Source organism: Micromys minutus, assembly GCF_963924665.1.
Source record: "Micromys minutus genome assembly, chromosome: 3".
NCBI classification, from domain to species: domain Eukaryota; kingdom Metazoa; phylum Chordata; class Mammalia; order Rodentia; family Muridae; genus Micromys; species Micromys minutus.
The window spans coordinates 37961600-37984166 of NC_137972.1; the positions used below are offsets into that span (position 1 = coordinate 37961600).

General features: G+C 42.6%; 1 protein-coding gene across 2 annotated transcripts in view; it reads left to right on the top strand.

Annotated features, from left to right (window-relative positions):
• The window catches only part of SUMF1 (sulfatase modifying factor 1), a gene marked incomplete at its 5' end in the record, with an annotated part of 80805 nt that extends 75924 nt beyond the window's left edge, over window positions 1-4881 (top strand). The window contains one exon of one of the 2 annotated variants that reach the window (XM_080914699.1): window positions 3744-4881. In XM_080914699.1, coding sequence (XP_080770825.1) covers window positions 3744-3854 — 111 coding nt within the window. In that variant the 3' untranslated portion in view covers window positions 3855-4881. The remainder of the gene's footprint in view (window positions 1-3743) is intronic. The other variant, XM_080914698.1, reaches the window with a different exon arrangement.
• Window positions 4882-22567: the final 17686 nt, after the last annotated feature.

Genomic DNA, 22567 nt, shown 5'->3' on the forward strand with positions numbered 1-22567 from the left:
GTCTCTTGTGTTTCAATGCAGGATACTTTTCATCACTGTTCTGAGCAGGCACTAAAACTTCCAGAGCTGTTGCAGCCTGGCTTTTGTAGCATATAGAGAAATCCATCCAAGGAAAGCTGCAGTCCTGTGCTGTATCACCAGAGCTATCAGCATGCTGGTTTATGTGGCACATAGCCCATTCCCTACCATCCGGGTAGTATCCACAGCTAGAAGCTGGAATTGGTGTCATCAAGACCCAGAATCTCAGAGGTCTAGTCAAAGTTGGACAGTGCTGCTCTGGTTTCCATAAGGACAAGGTCAGCCAAGCCAAGGTTCAGTGACATTTGCAATGCTTTCTTTACAGCACTTGTTTTGTTTGTTTCTTATGGAGGGCTTTGTTTTGATACGTTTCTATTTTGTGGTGCTGGGTGTTGCTTGCTCACACTAGGTACGTGTCTCACAATGAGCTCAGTCTCCGAGCCAGGATGAGTGTTCTTATATACTTTTACCGATGGCTTTATTTTATCAGTGAAGACAGATTATGAAAGGCTTTGCCTAAGGTTAAATAGCCACTGATACTGAAAATTTTTTTCCTTGCTGGTCGAAAGATTAGTAAAATGTTTATCACAATTTTCACTTGTTTGAGTCCAGCTCCTTGGACTGTAAACATGGAGGTGTGATTCCATTTATTAATCTGCTCACATATTTTGCTTTTTACATTATTTTCTCTGGAATCCCAGTTTTCCAGTTCTTTGGGCATCTCAGCTCTCTCTCCAAGAGTCTTTTCCAAAGCACCCTCTAAAAGGCAGCCACTGTTGCTTCCGGTCATGTCTCCCCATCTTTCCTTCCTTCAGTAGTGATCCCTGCTGGAAGCGGTCTTGAATGCTTCAGTCTGTTTGCAGTCTGACTGTTCTCTCTGAGGGTCAGCTCTCTGATAACAGGTTCCTTGTCTGTCTGCTCTGACTGCATTCCTCATGCCAAAAATTGTAGCTGGTGTACTGATGTGCTCATATATTTAGTACTGATGTACTCATATATTTAGTATAACCTTGTGGTGTCAGGCTATGTATAGTCTGGCTGTTGTTTTGCCTAATTTTTGCTTTTTTGTGTGTGATTCTGATACCACTCTTTAGCCATTTAATCTGCCTGCCATCCTCCTTTATAAATTGCTGCTATTCAAAGTGTACCCCAGGGTTTGGCAGTGACTGAAAGCTTGTTAGAAATGTACCTTGAGTACCACAGGAGCACCATGAAAGCAGGTTGTCTGGATGTCTGGGTGTAAAACCTAGGAATGTGTACTTGGACAACCTCTCCAGCCTGCCTGTCTGTCTGTTCCCTGCATATTCATTACTAATCTTGTTGCTGTGATAAAATACCTTGATTAAGGCAACCTAAGGGCCAGTGAGAAGACTCGGTGGTGGCAGGAAGTGTGTGCCAAGACTGATGACTGTCACAGAAGCCCTGGAATATGAGTCACACAAACAGAATAAGTAATTTAAAAGCAACGTATGAAAGAAAAGCTCTATTTTTGTCTAACAGTGCCATGATAGTCTCTCATGACATGGAAGTCATAGTGCTTATAGCTTGAGGTAGCTGGTCACATTGTACCCACAGTCAGGAAACAGAGAGACAAATACTGGTGTTCAGCTAGCTTTCTTCTTTTTACGTAGTCTAGAATTGTAACATAGGGAATGATGCCACTACAGTTAGGTTGGGTCTTCCCACATTAGTTAACCTCATCAAAATAATCCCTCATTGCCTGGGCACATGTTATTCTCTGGTGATTCTAGGTCCTATCAGATTGATAGCATTAATCATCACAACTGCATTCTGAGAACCATTATCATAAACATTAGCTAGGCCTTCCTAGAGACATTGACATCCTGCCTGTGACCCAAATGATTAGCATAGCTCAAGGCTGTTTGTAGGTCTTTGATGCTTACGAATTGTTTTCTCATCGGCCTGTGGCCTCCGAGCCAGGCCAGGACCTGGGCATGTTCTCCTGGTGTATGCAGTCAGGAAATGAAATGCTTGGTTGTTTTTCATCGTGTGCGGCCCCTTTGTGGGATAAGACTGCCAGAGCCTTCAGTGTTCCTCCTTGAGCTTGACCTTTGCTGCCTGCCGTGTGGAATTCCCAGCATGTGTGTGGTCTCACAGAGGCTCTGCATTATCAGAGTTTTGATTTTTGAAGTATCTGAGGTCTAGTACCTGTGCTGATTCTGCTGCGTCTCCGCACGCAGACATTTGAAAGCTGTTTATGCCGGTCACACAGATGCACAGACATCACCTTATTATTTCAAGCACATTCGGAATTCATCTTCTGTTTGTCTACCTGAGTTTGCTAATACATTCTGTTTCCCACTCTCCACAAGGAAAATTGGTTGCTATTGTTTTATTATCTATAGACGATAGCACATTGTGTCTTCCTTTTTTTAATCGGGAAAATGCACCAGAGAATTTCCATGTCAGCCTCAGAGATAATTTTTATGGAGATTAGAAGCATCTGACTTTTTGTGAGAGAGAAATAATAGGAATAAAAAAATGTCTTGCATGCTGACCTATTTTTTCCCCCTTCTCACAAATTATCTCTTCTGTGTAGGTTCCCTGCTTCTTTTACATGATTCTTTATGAAGTGTCTGTTACCAGCTGGTGGCAATGGGCTCAATGGGCCAACTCTTGACTTATGCTGTGGCTCCCAGGATGACTCGTTTGTATTTCATGCGATTTTGAGTTGGAGAATGAACCTCACAGGAGTTCCATGCATGGCTACTTTGGAATCTGGCAGCTTTCAAAATGCTGTGTCAAAGAGTCCATGGCCACAGACACATGTCCTGGGTGTTGGTGTGAGTGTGTAAGTAGGCTGTGTACTGGTGATAGGAAAGACGACGTGAGATGGATGGTATCCTTAATACCAGGCGTCTAGACGGAAGCACACTACAGTTTGTCCAGAGTGGACTTCTTCTCACAACTGTATCACCTTCTGTAACTTGTTTGGTTTGCCTGGCCTTTTACAGTCAGAGAAATAGCAGACAAAAGTGCCTGCCACTGTGCTGAATGTGTCCTAGGAAATGAATGCCCATGTTTCTGTGAGCATTTATTCCATGCTCTCTCACAATTAGACAGAATGAAATAAACCAAATCTGGACACCTATAGTTTTATTATTACTGTGATTTTAAATCCTAAGGTATTGGGAAGAAAGTGGTTTTCAAACAACTTTTCGTATATTTTAAGTCTCTGTGTTCATTCTTAAATTTTTACCAGTGTGTTTAGTGTATTCCCTGATAATTGATGCTGTTATTAATCTTTTTGTTGCCACTAATATCTATTGTTTAATGTCAAAAATTGATGTAATATTCCCAAAATTAGAGGCTTTGCATTCATAGATAATGATTGTGAGTGTGTGCATGTTATAACATCATGGGTCTTTTAGTCTTTTTTTAGCATATAATTATATAGGTTAGATCATACTACACACAGAGACACACACAGAGAGAGATGCCTGCTGACTACACAATCACATGGATAACCATGAGAGGCTACTGTTTGTTTTTTGGGTTTTATAAGTGGTGGAGACGTATGTAGGTGGTATTTGTAAGATAAAATATACTGGCTGGCTGGCTCTTGAGTGTGCTGCATTTTGCCATGCAGCTCTGCCTTCAGGTAGCTGTGAGTTCTCTGCACCAGGTATTTTTGTGAAGCTGTACTTAACCTAAGCCTTAATCCGAGGGTTCCAGGATTTCTTACAGCATGTTATCTCTTATAGTCCTATTGCTATAGGTACCGCTGTGCAGCTCGAAGCCAGAACACACCAGATAGCTCTGCGTCCAACCTGGGGTTCCGTTGTGCAGCAGACCACCTGCCCTCTGCAGACTGACAAGAGGAGCCTTTCCAGATCCAGCAAGTTGCTTACGTGCAGCTAGCCTCCCCCCGGAAACCTGAACTGACTGACCTTGTGTAAAGTATTCCCACCGTGGAGAGTTACATGCCCACCCAGTGGCCAAAGGAACTGTCTGTGTGACCAAATTGCTGACATGTGTCAGTGCTTGTGCTTTATTGTGGAGCATCATCGGGATCATTGCCATGTTTTACTTTGAGAGCCTTTTGACGAGGAGAGAGCTGAGAACCATGAAGTCCTGGCCAGACTCTGCCACAGGGTCAGACCCTGGGGTTCAGCACCTTGTCTGTCTGGGCCTCTGTCCCCCTCATGAAATGAGGGTGGACGACATGATCTCTGAGGCTCTCTCCAGCTTATAGATTCTATTCGCACTAGCAGAGTGCATTGTGATTGCATAGTGAGAATTTATGACACATTATTTTTTAGCTATTTTTTTGCCATGTGTGAACCTTGAGTAATACTAATCATATAAGGTGAGAGTGCTCTTATTATTTTCAGAACAGGGAGGGGCTCAAGTCTTTTATAATCATTCTGCACTTTGTTCTTTCAAGGAAATCAGTGTCTTACATTGTTGTGACAAATCCCATTGGGACAGTGAGGGGACTCTCAAGTTCGGAGTTCTGCACAAACAGGAATGCCTATGGAGTGACTCCACTGTCCTTTTTCTTTGGACATTAAGTGCCTTTGGCTCAGAAGGAAAGTTTGAAGCCTTGTTTCCCCTTTGCTCCCAAGACTTAGAGAATGTGAAATGTGTACTGATTAGGGAAACCATAGAATTCTAGGTACGGGGTGTTAAGGTTTGTCTGATATTATGTATTGTAATGCTCCATTCTGTACCTAAAGTCTGGGAATTCTCATGGTTACAAGCTTTTGTTGTGCAAACCTTGTTCCTTAATGTAAAACTATTGGTTAAATAACATTGGCTACAGCCAATTACTGGAGAGATTAGAGGTAGGTGGCTTTTGAGTTACCTGGTTGGGGGTGGGGAGAGAAGTGGGGGAGGGGAGGAGGGAGGAGAGACCAAAGGGAGAAGGAGGAAGGAGAGGATAGGAGCTGCCATTAGGGAAGATAGACCAAGCATGTTGCCAGGAGAAACAGCAGGTACCTGGGGAACAGCGCTGGGGAGGCAGCCAGGCCAGCAGTTAGAAAAGTAATTAGGGGTTACCCCCAGTAATTGTCAAAGCCACATAAAACAACCATAGTCGGAATCTCATTTATTTATAAGCTAGTGGTGGGGAATAAGCTTATATTGGTGCCACACGGGAGAAAAAGAACCAGGGCCTTGAATAGACTCCATTCAGGGTATCTCCTATATTATACCAGAGAGATGAGAAATCACGTTGATTCTGCGGTATTAAATGCTTTGAATCATGCACTATGTCAAATAAACGAGTACCTCTCGAGTCAGACTTAACGTCTTCTTTCCTTACTGGGACTCTCTTTCTCATTTCCTTCTTTGTGTTTTTCTTAAAAAAACCCAAAAAACAAACAAACAAAAAACCAAAAAACATCATTTTGCAATGTTCCTGTGTTTTGTTCTCCAGAAAGAAACTAATTGATAACTTGGATATATGGGTAATTTGTAGCAGTTTTTGTTCTCTAAAGCAAGGCCATTCTGCCAGGAACCCTGTTAGAGCCTTGCTAGGCCTTGTCACAATACATGATACAGAGTCAAGGGCATTGCCTTAGTGAACAGATGCTTCCCATACCAGGAAAGCACTTTGTTCAGAGTGAAGGCTTTCAACCCAAGATTGCTCGCTGCTTCCAGAGTCCAGAGTCCGTCAGCCTGTTTTGTTTTGTTTTGTTTTTTTTAAAGATTTATTTATTAATTATATAAAAGTACACTGTAGCTGTCTTCAGATGCAACAGAAGAGGGATCAGATCTTATTACAGATGGTTGAGAGCCACTGTGTGGTTGCTGGGAATTGAACTCAGGACCTCTGGAAGAACAGTCAGTGTCCTTAACCACTGAGCCATCTCTCCAGCCCCCTTGAACCATTCTTTTAGCTCACAATGTCAGTCAAGTAATATCCAGAAGTGATCAGTCAACACTGGGTTGCTCCTCTTACCATTTTACTTGAAAAGTCTATTTGCGTGTGAGCACATGTGTACTTGTGTATGCACAAAGGTTGAAAGACAGCTCATGGGAGTGTCTTCCATCCCTGTGGGTCCTAGGAATTAAACTCAAGTCCTCAGATTTGGTGGCAAGCATCTTTAGTCTCAGATTCATCTTACTGATCCTCCTTTTGTTTTTGAGGGGTCTTGTAGCTTAGGTTAGTCTGAAATTCACTAGGTTGATCTTAAACTTTTTGTCCAGTCTCAGTCCCCTAAGTACTGGGGTTATTGGGATGTCCCATCATGTCTGACAGTGTCTCTCTGTGTGTATAGCCTCTGTACAAAGTAGTCATGTTGCTTGTATATGGAGACACATTTATGATCACTTTGTGAATATAAACCACTTCTCTTAAAACTGCTGTGTGATGATTAATCCCACTCAAAAGTAACAAACAAAGCTCATGTAGGAAATAACGTTTTTATTTTTAATGTCACCATTACCCCTGTACGGTTTTTGGTTTTACTTATTAGCTCTCACCTGTGTGTGAGTGCACGCACCACCTTTATTTGTTTTACTTCATTACATTACAGTGCATATATTTTGGTTTCTTTTCCTGTTAATTAATGTTATGTATCATAAACATTCTTGAGTGGTTTTGGATAATCCTTAGAACTTCATTTTTAGCAGCTCCTAGCATGATATAGGATTTAAGAACCACATATGTGGGTTACTACAACATTTCTCCTAATATTACAGACTGACATTTGAGAAGGCAGACAGAATGTAACAGTAGCAGTTTTGTATTTCAGTACCATAAATATGACTCTGCATATGTTACTTGCATGTCTTGTCTTTGGACCTGCTGATGCTGGGCTTGTAGTGAGGTAGATCCTGGCAGCAGAAGCGTGTTGAAGAGGAAGCTGTTTACTTCATGGAGAACAGGAAGCAGAAAGAGATGAGACCTCAGGAATAACCTCTGCAGACCCAGGTATAACCTTTGCAGAAATATCTCTAGTGACCTAATTCCTTCTGATAAATCCTACTACCTTCAAAATTTTCTTCAATTTTTCACAAATACAACCACCTGCTGGGGGATAACTGTTTAACACGTGTATGGGTAGGACAATCAAATCATTAAGACTGAAGGTTTTTATCTCCTACAAAACCACATATGTATTTATATGTGTGTATATATATATATATATACACACACACACAGAGAGACACATACATATAAGCATGCATATAGCCACACACAGACATAACATAGACACATAGAAATATATACACAGATACAGAAATAGGTGTGTGCGTGCACACACACACACACACACACACACCACAGATAGAGGCAGATTACTTAAGAAACTCTCATAGCAGCTCTTGTAAAATAAATGTCTTAAGAAAAAAAGGACCATAATGAAGTTCCTACTGCCATTTGTAACTAGAGTTACAGTCTCTTGTCCCCTTATCCCCAGACACTCTCTCCCTTTAGGATGTGAGCCCTTAAAGGATTGTACTTCTAGTGGAAACCATTTCCATCAAAAGTCAAAAATGGATCCAGACACTAGACTCTTCTCAGTTGTTTTTTATGTCTTGGTAGCTTCTTAGCTGGATTTTCTGCTGCCAGGAGAGCTTAACATAGTAGGGAATGTCAGTTTCCTAGGCTTCTAACTAAACCACTAAGGAAGGGCACCTCCAAAGGACTTTGAATTGCTTTGTTTTTATTTTCTGAAGGTCTTTCTAAATTGATTGGTAGGGTTTTCTCTGGCATTGGAAGGCAGTTTGTGCCTACTTATTTCACAACTCATTGCAGCTCCTGCAGAGCCCAGTACAACTTCCCGCCCTACACTTCCTGCTTGCTGAGCCCCTGCTCATTTTTGCATTGGATACTGTGGCAGACAGATTGTCAGTGCGGGAGGGCAGTTTCAGCATGGAAAAATGGTTTATCTATTTTCTCCTTCAGTTGCCTTCATTTTGGGTTGCTTTCTAACAGTTTTTATTCTTTGTCTCCATTGATGTGTAGAAGGAATTTGGGGTGTGTTTTCCCGTCTGTTTTGGCCCCAAATTCCTGATAATCATGTTTGATTTTAAGGCTGTATGGTACATATTGATTGAGTGGGAAGTGGGTATTTCATCTTTCCCAAGGCCTTAGAACACATGATTAGAAGGGACCCAGAGGTCGAGGGAGAAGGGGGTGGCAACCAAGAGTGACCCCTCTTGTAGACTATAGAATTATAAATCAGTTGCAAATTTCACATGGTTCAGCCTCTAGTTTAACAGTTCTGTAGCAACACAGATTTTCCCCCCTCCAGGTTTCCGTTTCTTTTGAACAAAACATTTCAGTTGTCTATTGCTCTTCAGGAAAAAAGGTGAAATAAAAGGTACTATTTGTTTCAGGAGGTGTTGATTAGGGGGCCGGTGTGGTGAAATGGTGGTTCAGAGTGTCAGAGTGGGTCACTTCTGTTTCCATGTCCTCCCTGATAGTTGAATGTTAACATAACATAAAACGATGGCCTTCAACCCTGGGAATCCCAGCGTTCTCGTCATCATCATTTTTATCTTCAGTTTTCCAGTTGTACTTAGAATTTTCCCCATGCAGTTAAATCTATAGCTGACATAGGTCAGGGGATATTTTGGAAGCAAACGTCATTTGCCTTCTGTCCCAAAACTTGAGGGATTTTTAAGAGGCACTATGGAGGGATTTTTATTTAATTTATTATTTCTCATTTTGAAATGATGCCTATATGTACATCTTTTCCTCCTCTGCCTTTCTGTGGACAGTTATCTTAACACAGAGGGACCGACCTTATAGGCTAGCTGTCAGGAAAAGGAAGTATAGTAGAAGTAGGGATGGGGAGGCACCCAAAATGATAGCAAACCCGAAATGTCACAGGTGGATTTGGCTTTGTATAAGTGAGGCTCGTTCTGCAGAGGCTGAGAGATCATGCTGGAACTGCTAAATTGTCCAGTGCTAGAGAAGAGCTAGATAGTTGCATTTAAAATAACATTTTTGTTAGATCTTCTGCTTGTGTGTGTTTCTGTGCTATAACACACATGGAGATCGTGTGTGGGAATCTTCTGTCCTGTGTGCCCTGGTGTTCAGACTCAGGTAGTAATGGTTGGCAGCAAGCACCTGTACCTGCTGATCCCTTTCCCTCCTGTTGTGTGGCCTAAGATGGCCTACAATTCTCCATCTTCCAGCCCTCAGTCCTTAGGTTATAGGTCTGTGCCATGATCTGGTTTGGTTCCTGGCATCTACATGGTCACACACAGTCACTTGTAACTCGAGTTCCAAAGGATCTGACAACTTCTGGTACCTATGGATGCTTGGCATTTTCAGGATGCAGACACACAGGTAGGTAAAACACTATACACATTACAAAATCAAGTAAATCTTAAAAATGGATAAAATGCCCACAGTGAAAAGTTCACTTTATGGAATATAATACACATGGGAAGAATGACAGCCCTGCAGTAGTGCACAGGGAATGAGGGGGGAGGGAAGGAGGGAGAGCTGCAGCAGCAGCAGCTTAACTAGGGACCTCATTCTACCCAGAAGTCCCTTGGAAAGCTCCATGCCTCCTTCACCACCCCATCACACCCAGAATGATTTCACAGAGTTGTGTGATTAGTAGACACACTGACAGTACGTTTTCTATCCACTTCAGCCTTCATTACTAACTTTTCCAGTTAATATTAGGTCTGACCACAGATGGCAGGTTCCTGACTGATGGCTTCATTTTTATTGGTTGAAACTTGCTTCTTGCAATACAAAGTCCCCAGAACAGACCTTAGTTCCACAGGTTTGTCAGAATCTGGCCTTTGGTGTTTCTCATGCTTAAAACACCGTGGAAATGATTAACTCTGAGAGCCTGGGAGGAAACCTTGGCAGCTAGCCAGTGCTCCTTTTCCCCACTGTTGTGTTTAGAGCATTAGAGCCAGAGTTTAATTAATTTTTTGATTAAGCAAAATCATTACAGATAATATTTAGGTAGGCTATGAAGTAAGAAATGCTGGATTTTGAAACTTGCCCTATTTGAGTTCAGAAAGTTCAAGGGATTAACACCAAGCGGTAGAAATGGCCAACTTCAGATTCTAACCTGTCCCCAAATGGTCATTGACCCCCAAAGCCTTCATCATGAGAAGGCTGGTTCACTGGGTCTTTGGAATTTCAAAAAAATTGAAGGTCAGATAGAATTGCTCTCCTGGCCTGAATCTAGGCCCTGTTTGACAAACTCTGTGCTTATCTGCTGAGAGGAATAGAAGCTATCAGTGTGACTTCTAGCATGTCAGTTTGGCACCTCAGCAAAGTGCTACTGGAAGCTCAGAATCAGCCCAGGAGAAAAGTGAAACCAGCTAACAGCTGCCAGAGGGAAAGAGGTGAGGCTCTCCTCCTGAGCTGATAAAGGTTGGCCTGCATTTTGTTCATGTCTGTCGTTTGCTTTCCTAAAGTCTACAAGTCTTTCTTTTTTCAGCCTTGCCAAATAAAATTTTATCGTTCTTTAAGTGACACAGGAAAATGTGTCTTCAGTCTCATCCTTCAGTAGTCTTCAGCATCATGTTGAAGGAGGCCATTGGAGATCATGTCCCTCTGTTCTGGTCTACTTCCCTGATCCACCTTTAGGCAGGTAACATTTCTTAAGGTAAAATACATTTGGTGATAATGCCCTCCTATGGAGTTATGGACCAAGGAGAGAGTATGTCAAACTCAAGTGTACATAGTGTACTTCATCATGGTTTCCTAGGTCCTCATTTCTGTTGTGAATCCATTATTAAAAGCAGAGGAGGGGATCAGTATGTAAGCTGTCAAATGTGATGACCAAAGTTTGATACCTGGGATCCATATTGTGGAAGAAGGGCAATGACTCCTGCAAAGTGTTCTCAGACTGTGGCCTATGTGTGCTCATACATGCATGCATACACTTTAAAAAACAAAGCATAGGAGGAGATAGGTCATCAGGTAGGATTGGTCAGCTATAGTTGTATCTATAAACGAAGAGCAAAATGGACTAAGGCTACATGAAAGTGGGACTCAGATCCCCATTAATTAACAACTTGTACACTGGACCTCTGGCTTTGCAAATATGCCTTCTATACTACACAAAGTGTATATACAAAAGGAAAGTTGGATCTGGTCTTCGCTGTTGTCTGTAATTCCGAAGCTCACCCTCTTTAACCCACCTCACAATAAAAGTGCCTCTTGTAGGGCTGGCCTTGTAATTCACTGGCAGAGTGCTTACCTGGCACGTCCAAGGCCCTTAGTTTGATCCCAGCATCTCAATGAAAAGAGAAGTTACTCATGAACATAACAATTTAGCAAAGAGCAGAAAAGGGAGGGCAATGTGTTGGTTGGCGAGATCATGGTCAGCCAGTGAAACGTTCTCTGGGCTGAGTTGGTTTAGTTCAGCCTTATGATTTAAATTCATCCTTTTCTCTGTGATTACAGGTCCAGGATCTCAGTTCTAACTTCATCGACGCCCACATTTAAAGATTAAGACGATGTTGGAGGGAACGATTAGGGTTTGGCAGAGGGACTCACAGGGCACACTGTTCCTAGCTCAGCAGTTCATGTGGAATGGTTTGGGGCTCTGAGGATCTCCCCCATCATTGGGGTCAGTGAGTCAGCACTGTTTTCAACAGTATTAACATTATTATTATTATTATTATTATTATTATTATTATTATTATTATTATTATTATTATTCATTCCTAGTATATATAAGTACTGTAGAATTTTTGAGAGACTTTATGATATATAGCTTTTTTTGAGTTCCCTGTCATTTCTAGGAGTGAGAACTGTGAGAATGAATTATCTAGGAGAAAAGCAAGGTCCCACAGTAACTGTCTTTGTCTTTGAAGAATGGGACCCTCCCTTCTCCAGTCCCTCTGAGCAAGAACTGAGCTCAGAATCCTGTAAGAACAGCTTAAACTGCCATGGGGTGTTACGTTTTCTACATAACCTTTGAAACATAAGTTGGTGTGTGGACAAGTCTTATGGCTGGAAGTGGTCTAATGTCAGACTTTCATGGTATTCCATGTGTATTCGGTGCATGTAAGCCTTCACTTGAAGGGACAGTCGTCTGGAACCCTGTGTGTCCTTAATGTCTTCTCTGTAAGAGATGGCTGTATTACAAAGTCAGGGAGAGGGTCCAGGCTTTTGCTGTCTTAAGCACCCACTTCACTCTTCCCTGCTGATGTTTGACTTTTTGGTGCTGTGGCCTGTGATTACTCTACCTCAAGTTTGCTTCCTACCTAGCAATTTCGGGCACCTCTTAGGTGCTCAGCACTGTACTGAGTGCTTAATGCCCATGATCTAGTTTGAGCTGAAGCACAGCTATGGGAGGAACTAGTTGTTTTGGGTCATCATTCCCAATGGGCATGTAGGAAACTAGGACTCTAAGTGTCTGCAAGGCACCCTGGGGCAGATGTGGAATGAGGTAGAATCAGGACTTACTGCTTTTGTCACTACTGTGGTATTGGATCTGTGACTTTATTGTGCAGTTGGTGACAGGAAGCATGGATAGAGTCTGAGAGATTTTGAGGTCAAGCAAAAGCTGCATGGGGAGAAACAGCCAGGTGGGAGGTGGTTGAATGAATGTGTGGTTGAGAACATGAGCTTCAGGCTGTCTAATTCAGTCATCTTAATTCTGGGCCCACCACGTGTTGGATCTGTGACTTTGACTGAGCTCGCCAGCCCACTCATGGTTTGAAAATTAAGTGAAAGTATGTGTAGATAACATAGAACCCAGGCTGGATAGTATAGGATGATCTGTCCAAAGATCCTTGACTTGACTTAAATCCACTCCCAACTCAGAATGTCTCTGCTTTGCCACATCTCAGTCCCTCCAGTGCGTTACTGAGGCAACCAAGGTTAAGGCCACGGCATTTTTGGAAAGACATACTTTTGAGCCCATCTTTCCCCTCCCTGCTGAATGTACCACTTATTTTTACAAATGATTAGATGACTCTCAAAAAAGACTTGGATTTGTGTGAGAGGTGAAGTAGAAGGGTGGATATATGGGAAGGAGTCATCTTGCTGGCAATAATGGTGACCACAGCGCACACTGTCAGCTCATCAGTGCCAGGCTCAAGTGCATGAAGGGAATGAGTGGACGGAGGAGCCGGGACCCATTCTGAAGAACAAGAGAAGAGGAGCGTGTTTGCTGCGCTCATTCAGTCAAAGTCTGCGAGTGTCCATTAAGTCTCCTGGTCCTTGTGGAACAAAGCTAACATTTCCTGCTCTCTTGCCTCCAGTGCTTGGCTCAGAATGGAACATTGCTCCTTGAGAAATAGTTTGGGGTCAGCTTCCAGCTCCCCTTTGCTTCTGTTCAGAGGTAGTGTAGTGGTCTAAACCCGCCACCACGGCAGTCACGGTCATGTGCATAATCGTATTAGTGGAGGCCTCCCCTTTACAGCGTATTAGAAGACTGAACACAGTGGTTATTGTTTGTGGTCTCTGAGCTTTGAGCAGTGGGTGCCGACATTTGCACCTCCTCCTGTGGCCACATCCTTCTGTCCGGAAGGTGGCTGCTGAAAATGCTTTTATGTGTCATGTTCTCCCTCTAGTGGCCAGATGGGCTTTGTAGTTATTTACTTTATTGTTTTCTTTCTGTTTTTGAAAAAGTCTTCTGTAAATTTGGAAACCCTTCCATTTAGGGGGTGCTGTGGATTTAGGGTTGCTAAGAGGAAGGAGCTAAAGGAGGTGGAGCATGCAATTTCTTTTTTTGAGCCAATGTTCAGGTGTTTGTTTTTATTTGTTTTTAGTTTATGTGTGTGTTTTGCCTACATGTATGTCTGTGCATCACAAGTGTGTCTGCTGCCCACCAAGGTCAGAAGAGGGTGTCAGATACCTCTGAGCTAGAGCTCCCAGACGGTTTTGAGTATTTTGAGGGTGCTAGGAACCGGGCCTGGGTCCACTTTGGGAGCAGCCGGTGCTCTTCTCTGCTGAGCTGTCATCTCTCCTGCTCCAGCTGCTCACTTTGTAAAGAGCAGACAGCAAGAGAGGTTTGAAAGGATTCTGCATCCTTTCAACTGGAATTTTGGAAACATTGCCTTTATTAAGAATTATATCATCCCTTATTAAAGAAACTTGTCTTTGCAATGGATCAACACCATGACAGGAAAACACAACCAATCAAAATGGAGAGTTGTGGAGCCTTGTCTCAGTGTATAAATGTACAGAACATCCCCAAACCTAAGGCTCAGAGAACATCGCAGGAAGCAGAAGGGGAGAGGAATAGGTAGAGGATTTGCTGTCTCTCATGTCAGAAGCTACACCAATAAAGTCTCACCAGCGACACTGCATAACGTGAGCTGAGCAAGGACAGCAGCAGACATTCCGAAGTGCATGAGGGAAGCCCAGAGGCCTCAGCCCCACACAAAGAATTATGGAATGCTGAGAGCAGGAAAAAGTCTTCTCCAAAGGAGAGTGCGCCAACTGCCTCTCCAATACCAATCCCTGAAAACATACTTACAAGTAGCATTGTAGAGGCCAAGTAGGTTACAGTTAGGGAGATAAATGTATATGTATATATGCATGTAACAACAACTAATGAAAAATAGAGGCTACATATTTGAAAGAGAGAGAAAAGGGAAGAAGGAATGATGTGATTATATTATAATCTCAAAAAGTATTATTAATAGCTGTTTATCAAGTTTCTCCAGAAAAATCTGTATTTTAAAAATTGATTGTATGTACTAAAAACATGGGGTAAAACTAGCAACTCAGAGGGGTAAGTAAAGGTTGAGGCAGGAAGGCTGTTGATTTGAGGCTGGCCTTGGCTGTATGAGTTCAAAGGTTGTCTTAGCTATATAAAGAGATTTTCAAAAATAATCAACATAACATGTTCCCTCTCTCTCCCTCCCTCCCTCCCTCCCTCCCTCCCTCCCTTTCTCCCTCTCTCCCTCCCTCTTACTTTCCCTCCCTCCTTCCCTCCCTCCCTCCCTCCTTCCCTCCCTCCCTCCTCCCTCCCTCCTCCCTCCCTCCCACCCTCTGTGTGTGTGTGTGTGTGTGTGTGTGTGTTTCTTTTTCATTCTGAAAGTTCTGATCTTTCAAACCCATGGTAATAGGTTATCACTGTCAATGGTCTCTTTCCAGATTTTTCTATGCATTTATAAACAATACTATATATGTACACTAATATGTATACTAATATGTACAGAATCAGCTGGTAAGCACAATCATGTCTGTGCTCACACATAGACATGATATGGAATATATAAAACATTCTTTTGATAAAACAAGGTGGATCTGGGGTATATAACTTAAAGAACAGCTGCTTAACATTTGAGAGTCTGGTACCCAGCACTAAAAGAAAAAGAATCTGTAAAACTATATCCTATACACCTCGTCATAGCTCATTTTTAAATTTACTTACTTATTTTAGAGATTCTGATTTAGTTATTTAATGTGCATTGGCGATTTGCTTGTGTGTGTGTTTGTGTGGGGATGGTTATTAGATATCTGGAACTGGAGTTGCAGACAGTTGTGAACTGCCATATGGAAGAGGAGACAGTGTTCCTAACCACGGAACCATCTCTCCAGCCCCTACTTTAAAAATGTTTAAAGTGCATCCTTTAAACTATTTCATTTTTAAATTGTCTGTATGTGTTTGTGTCTGTGCACATGGGCATGTGAGTACATGTGCCCACTGAGGCCAAGAAGGATTGGTGGCATCCTCTGGAACTAGAGGTACAGGTTAGCTGCCATGTGGTTGCCGGTAATTGAACTTGAATTCTCTGCACTTCTTAAACCATCGAGCCATTTCTCCAATCCCTAGATTACTGTTATTGTTGTTGTTGTGGGGGGGGGTATATGAATGACGGTACTTGCCGAGGCCAGAATATGATATTAGATCCCCTAAAGCTGGACTTACAGGTGGTTTGACTCACCTGACCTGGGTGTTTGGAAGCAAACTTGGGTCTTCTGAAACAGCAGCAAGTGCTTTTAATCTCTGAGTCATCTCTCCAGCCTGGGTATAGTTCATTTTAAAATAATCGATTTGATTTAAATATCCCTTTACCCTAAGCATCTGGGTTTTTTTTTTTTTTTTTAAATCTTTGTTGTTAAAAAATGTTTCAGCAGGCCAGCTCTTACTTATTTATCTTTGCCAATTTGTGGCAATATGTTCGTAGGATAAGTTCCCGGAGTCCATATGCTGGATTAAAACACACAATTATTTTAATAGTGTGGGTATTGCCAGCCCTCTGCAGCAGTTACAGCACAGGAAAGGGAGTATCCGTGTTATATGCCCTAACATGGGGACTCTGCTGTACCTCAAGAGTTCGTTATTCTACTTCCAGTCTGAGAAGGGCCAGCAGCACTCAGCAGAGGGGAACCCTTCTGCAGGGCTCAGGAGTAGCTGTCATGGGGCTGGACAGTGGTAGTGGGGAATTCAAGCCCAGTCTTCATGTGGTCCAACACTGTTATCTTTCCAGCTTTCTGTGGCTGAAATACTACCCTGGGGTATGCAGCTTGGTTCACTCTTGGTTGCAGATGACTCCAGTTTGCAGAAGTGATGCATAGTTAATCAGTTCCATCCTCAGGAGCAGATTCTTTCCACTCTCCTCTCTGCCCACAGTTGACAGTGACCTCCTAAGTGCCTGCAGTTCCAATGCTGCTTCTCTGCCTGTGGTTTGGTAAGCTGCGTCCCTTGCTGAGTTAATAAAATCTGATCCTTCCTGCACGTGGCTCATATGGGCTGGCTCTGAACTCATGTGCCTCTGCGAGTTGACAAGCGTGGTCTGAGATCCGAGAGGCCTGCCATGCTACCTAGTCTCATCGTAGCCCAACACCTCATCTTGATTCCATCTTGTGATCCTTAGGATTGGTCACTGGACCAGGCCCAACTTGTACTAGAAACATTTGTCAAGAGACTGTCCAAAATACATTTTTCTGAATGTTCTCTCAGAGGATTTAAGTTTGTTGGATCAAAATGAGTCCTGGGATTATGAACCTTAAATCTCTGTTCTTACCTTCTTAGCTGTGGGGCCTCTTGCCTCTTGGGAGATTAGGTTGTAGTGTGTGTCAAAAGTGGATTTAAATTATATTGAAGCCTCTCTCTTACAGAGAAATGGAAGGAGGGCTTCCTGGCAAATTCTGCTTAGAGACATTAGATTGAGTTCTTCCTAGGTCATATTGGTGTCTTTGTTATTGGGGACTTCCTTAGTCTGTATTTCTTGCTTCCTTTTTGAGTAGCAACAACAACAACAACAAAAAAATAACAGTTGAAAAGGATCATCCTTGGCACAGACATGTTGTAGACCCCCTGGGAGCTAGTGCAAAGGCAATGCCAGCCACAGAAAACCTGGTATAAGTAGGTTATTTTATTTTTAAGTATGTGTGTGTGTGTGTGTGTGTGTGTGTGTGTGTGTGTGTGTACATGTATGTGTGCTAGCATGCATACTTAACTGCAGGTGCATGTGGAGACCAGAAAATATTAGATTTCCTGCAGCTGATGTTACAAGTGGTTGTGAGCTACCTCAATGGACACTAGAAACTGAGCAGGATGTGTTTGTTGTCTTCTCTCCAGTCCCTGAAACCAAGGCTTTAGAATGTTTCTGTCGGTTGATATTAAGGTGATATACGATTGGACAGTGAGGGGTAGGCGGGGAAAAGGCTAGGAAAATGGAAGAGGAGAAGAAAGGGAATTTCAGGAGGAATCAAGATGGAGCTGGAGAAGGAGGATCTAAATCTAGGTGGTCTTAATTGGTGATAGGTAGATATGAATATTTTAAGGGTTTTTATAGATTTTTAAAATTTATTTCACATAGAAGGGCAGTTTGTGTCCTTTGAAGGTAAGCTTATTGTGTAGAGGGTTTGTAGATTGAGACTTTAATATATAAACCTGCCTGATAAGCTACTGGGCTTTGGAGTCATGTTTGTGCTGGGAGGTGGAGGAACGGAACACACTAGGGTGGTCGTATCCACCTGGGATAGAAGCAACAGGGCAGGCAGAATGAACCGCCTGGGAAGGCAGCTTGTGGACCGTGTAGCAGAGTCCCTGTGTTCAGCTCCACACTAGAGTGGCACCCACAGAGTGAGACCATGGGGGCTGATAAAAAGTTAAGCCATCATTTTAAAATTTACTGCAACAACTTCATGTAGCTACTCTAGTATAGATCGAAACTCCTCCATGGTGGTGCCTATACAGTGGCTGCTTACTAAATATTGCTAAATGACCAAAGGTTTTGACATGTGTGTGATTGAGGACAAAGTGGATCTTCTAGCAACTTCCTGATGCTATGTAGCCTTTAGGTTACGCTTGGCATGTGCTTGTTGTTGTTGTTGTTGGAAACTGGAGGGCTTACACCATGACCATGGTTTCCAAATGTCTACGTCTTGTGATCTGTACAAGACTCTTATAATCAAGTTGGCACTGTGAGAAGAGGGGAATTCTTACTCTGTGTCCCCAGAGCAGCATTCTTTATGAACTGAAACTGGGATTGGAGTATTTCAAATGACTTTCTGTGTAGATAGAAAAGAAAAAAGTGAAAGCTACATTTATCCCAGGAAACCCAAGATTCACACCTGAGATTCACATGTACCCAGTGCCCCCCCCCCCCAATCTAGGATTATGAGTATGTCTCATTACACCTGGGTTATTTATGTGGGTTGTGGGGACTGAGCCCTGATTCATTCCCACATCATTCAACTCATACAGGGAATCTCCCCGGATGAGCTAACTCCCTAGTCCCCAGACTCTGGAAAAAATTAAAGATATTTTAAAAGATGATATTGTACTGTTATGTGGTGAAAGGAGCACAGTCTCACCTGTTTGGAAAATTTAAAAAAGGAAAGCAGTATGTATAAATACACACATATCTAGGTAAACGATGCCCAAACCATATAAATAAAAGCTAGGGTTCTGACTCCCTTTAAAATACCAGAACTCGCCCTGATCTCCCCGGGTCTCATCATTCCAGGTCCTGCTGCTTCCTGTGGGGGGACATGCTTGCCCAAGTCCCTGTTTGATCATGGTTTATTTTGGCTCCTCTCCTGTTTGTCTCCTTTTTAATGCTGTTATAATGGCCAGGACTTGTGTTTGAGGAGAACAGATTTGGCAGATGTGCTTTCTGGCAACAGTGCCAGCCTGTGTGATGCTCTTTGTCACTTTTTTTTTTTTTCCTTTTTGGGTACAGCCAGTTCAGAACAAGATGTGCTCTTGTGAAACTTTCAATGAGTTTTGATGGTCAAATATTCAAAGAGGCAGTCTCTGAATACGAAAGCAGTGCATACATCTTTTACTAGGACTACAGGGTTGGGGTGAAAACTCAGTGTGGGAAGAAAAAAACATCAGACCTTTTATTGTACTATGTGTGAAGGATAATGTATACACCCATGTGAGGGCACATCTGCATCGGGAAGGGTAGTGTATACACGTGTGAGGGCACATCTGCATTGGAGAGGGTAGTGTATACATGTGTGAGAGCACATCTGCATTGGAGAGGGTAGTGTATACACGTGTGAGGGCACATCTGCATGCTTCAGCTGAAGTTGGGGAGGGCAGTGTATACACACGTGTGAGGGCACATCTGCATGCTTCAGCTGAAGTTGGGGAGGGTAGTGTATGCACACGTGTGAGTGCACATCTGCATGCTTCAGTTGAAGTTGGGGAGGGTAGTGTATACACACGTGTGAGGGCACATCTGCATGCTTCTTCCATTGCTCTCCACCTTGTTTTTGAGACAGAATCTCTCACTGAACCTGGAGCTCAGTGATTGGCTAGTCTGACTAGCCATTGACCAGGAGGCATCCTTTTGTTTCTGCCCCTTTGGCACTAAGACCTGGGGTACCATGCTTGGCTTTTAGACTCTGGCATGTGAACTCATGGCCTCCTGCTCATACAGCATGCATTTTGCCCAGGGAGCCCTCTTCCTAGCACCACAATCAAGGTAGGTTTTGTGTGTGTGTGTTTTGTTGTTTGTTTTGTTATTTCCTTTTTACAATTAACACTTGAATTTTGTGACTAATAGAACCAAAAATGTTGTTCTCCCAGCTGCTTCTCTCCCAGTGCTTTCGAAGGCATTTCAGTGCATCCTAAGGTCAATGCGTCTTGTGTTAGTGGACAGTCAGTGCCATTCCTCAGCTTGTATAACCGTTCATTCCTCCATCTTGTCCATTTCTGGTTTCTATATGCATCTTTACTAGTCCTGGCAGCTACATAAGACTCTCATGATCTGCCATAAGCAGTCTTGTATCTGGTCGTCTTGAGTCTGCTCTGACAGCTCTCCTCTGCTGGTCACTCATTTGTGCAAAATGGCAAGTGTGTATACGCAGGTCCTATACTGTATAGGCACCCAAAGACCATATGAAACGTATGCATATAGCTCTCATCAGAATATCTGTAGATTTTCTGTTAGGAGAAACTAAGTGCTTTGGGAATAAAGAATATTTTTGCTTTTGACTTATCCAGGATGTAGTAGATTCGGGGCTCAAAAGCCTTTGCCGAATAAATTATGTGCTCAGGGGCCTAACTTTATAAATCTTGAATGTATGAGAATAATTAACAAACATTTGTGAATTAATTGGCTGACTGAGTAACAGAATTTTTAAAACTTTACTTTTATTCCTTTTTTTGATTGATTTATTTATCCTGAAGATACTAGGGAAAAGGTCCACAACATGACTGCTAATATCCAACATTCTGAACAAGCCAAAACTTCGAGAAGAGTTTTAGAAAATCGAATTCAGATGGAGTGGATGCTGGTGTCTGTTAAGGATCTACATTTCTGAGCTGTGTTTGAACAGCAAAGGTTTCTCTGACTAGAACTGGGAAGGAGAGTTGGCTACTGGAGAGGAAGCGGATCTTATGCTGCTTGCTGGAGTTGGGTAAGTAAGGGATACACAGCGGCAAAGAATTCCTACAAAAACCACAAAAACTCAAATGGAAGGGATCCAATTACGTTCACGGGTAAACCAGGAGGTGTAGTTTGTCTCTGTGCGGTTTCCGTTGCTGTGATAAAACACCATGGCATGTGGGGAAGAAACATTTTATTTGCTTTATGCATCTTGGATTATAATCTCTTGAGAGAAGCTGAGGTAGGAGCTGAGGTAGAGGCCACAGAGGAATGCTGCTTGCTCCTCATGGCTTGCTCAGTTTGCTTTCTTGTGTACCCCAGGACTACCTGCTCAGGGGTGGTACTGCCCTGAGTGGACTGGACCTTCATACATTAATCACCAATCAAGAACATGGCTAAAACTTGATTAAAGGCAATCTAGATTTGTATCTTACCACCGTCCCCCATGTTCGGTTTAAATGATTTGTAGTGGCAGTACAGGGAGAGATGGGACCTCAAATGATGGAGGGAGGAGTGAAGAGTAGGCACAGGGAGATGTCATTGGGTGTGTATTGGGAATGAGTGATGTCATTGCTCAGTAATTGCTTGTCTTTGTCAATTAGTATGCATAGTCCACACACCTGTTCCAGAGGATTGTCAGGCTATCCAGGTATGACATACATGGATGGATACAGAGTAGACCAGGTCGTATTTCCTCACTCAACCATGGTGCTGTGTCATAGGCTGGGTTTGTGGCCAATGTTGACAAGATGACTGCAGGCTGAGGAAGTGAGGCACACTGGGCAGTATCAGATGGAAACAAGACAAAGAAATGGCAGAAGGAAAGAGAGGAACAGAGGAAGAGGGGAAGAAATGGTGGAATCGAATATATTGCTAGCTATCTTGTTATTTTTATGTGTCTAGTAGTCATGTAAAAAATAAGCATAAGGGCAGAGAGCAGGAAATTAGAGCAATATCTGAGAAGATCATCAGAATGGAGAAAGTGGGGGTGTGATCTCAAGTAACAAGTACATACACATGTGTATATACACACACATACACACAGCACACACACTACACACACACCACACCCATACACCACACACACACCACACCCATACACCACACACACACACCACACACACAGACACTCTACAAATACACACACCACATACACACCACACAAACCATACACACACACCACACATATACACACCACACACACCACACCCACCACACACACCACACCCACCACACACACCACACCCACCACACACACCACACCCACCACACACACATACACACACACACACACATTCATGTACACACACATTCAAGTACACATACACATGCATGCATGAGTGAACAAGTGTACACACACATACATACACACAAGTTAAACAAAGATCAAGTTTAACAATCTTGTCCTGTAAGCATCCTCTAGAAGAGAGTACTGTTATCATGGCTAAAGGTACTTTTCAGTGACCTGCTGTAATGCTATGTTTAGAAATCTAGCAACCATCTTGAAAATGATGATACAACACTGAATGTTGAAGGCAGAGGACTTCTGTGGGAAGAGATGGGAGGAATGCAATGCTGGCGGCCGAGGACCTGAGGCCAGAAAGAAGCATGGTATAAGGTGGCAAGGAGGGTGGGGTCTCTATTAATTACTTTGATACTTTGAGAACTGTATTAGTCTTGCCAGGGACATTATTCCCTTGTCTCCTTTATTTTTTTTTTTAAACAGTAATTTTGATTTTATTATACAACAAATAGTATTTATAAATATGTTATTTTAAGAATTAGAAATAAAATGTAAATTGCTAACAAGTACAAACATTTAGCATTTATATGT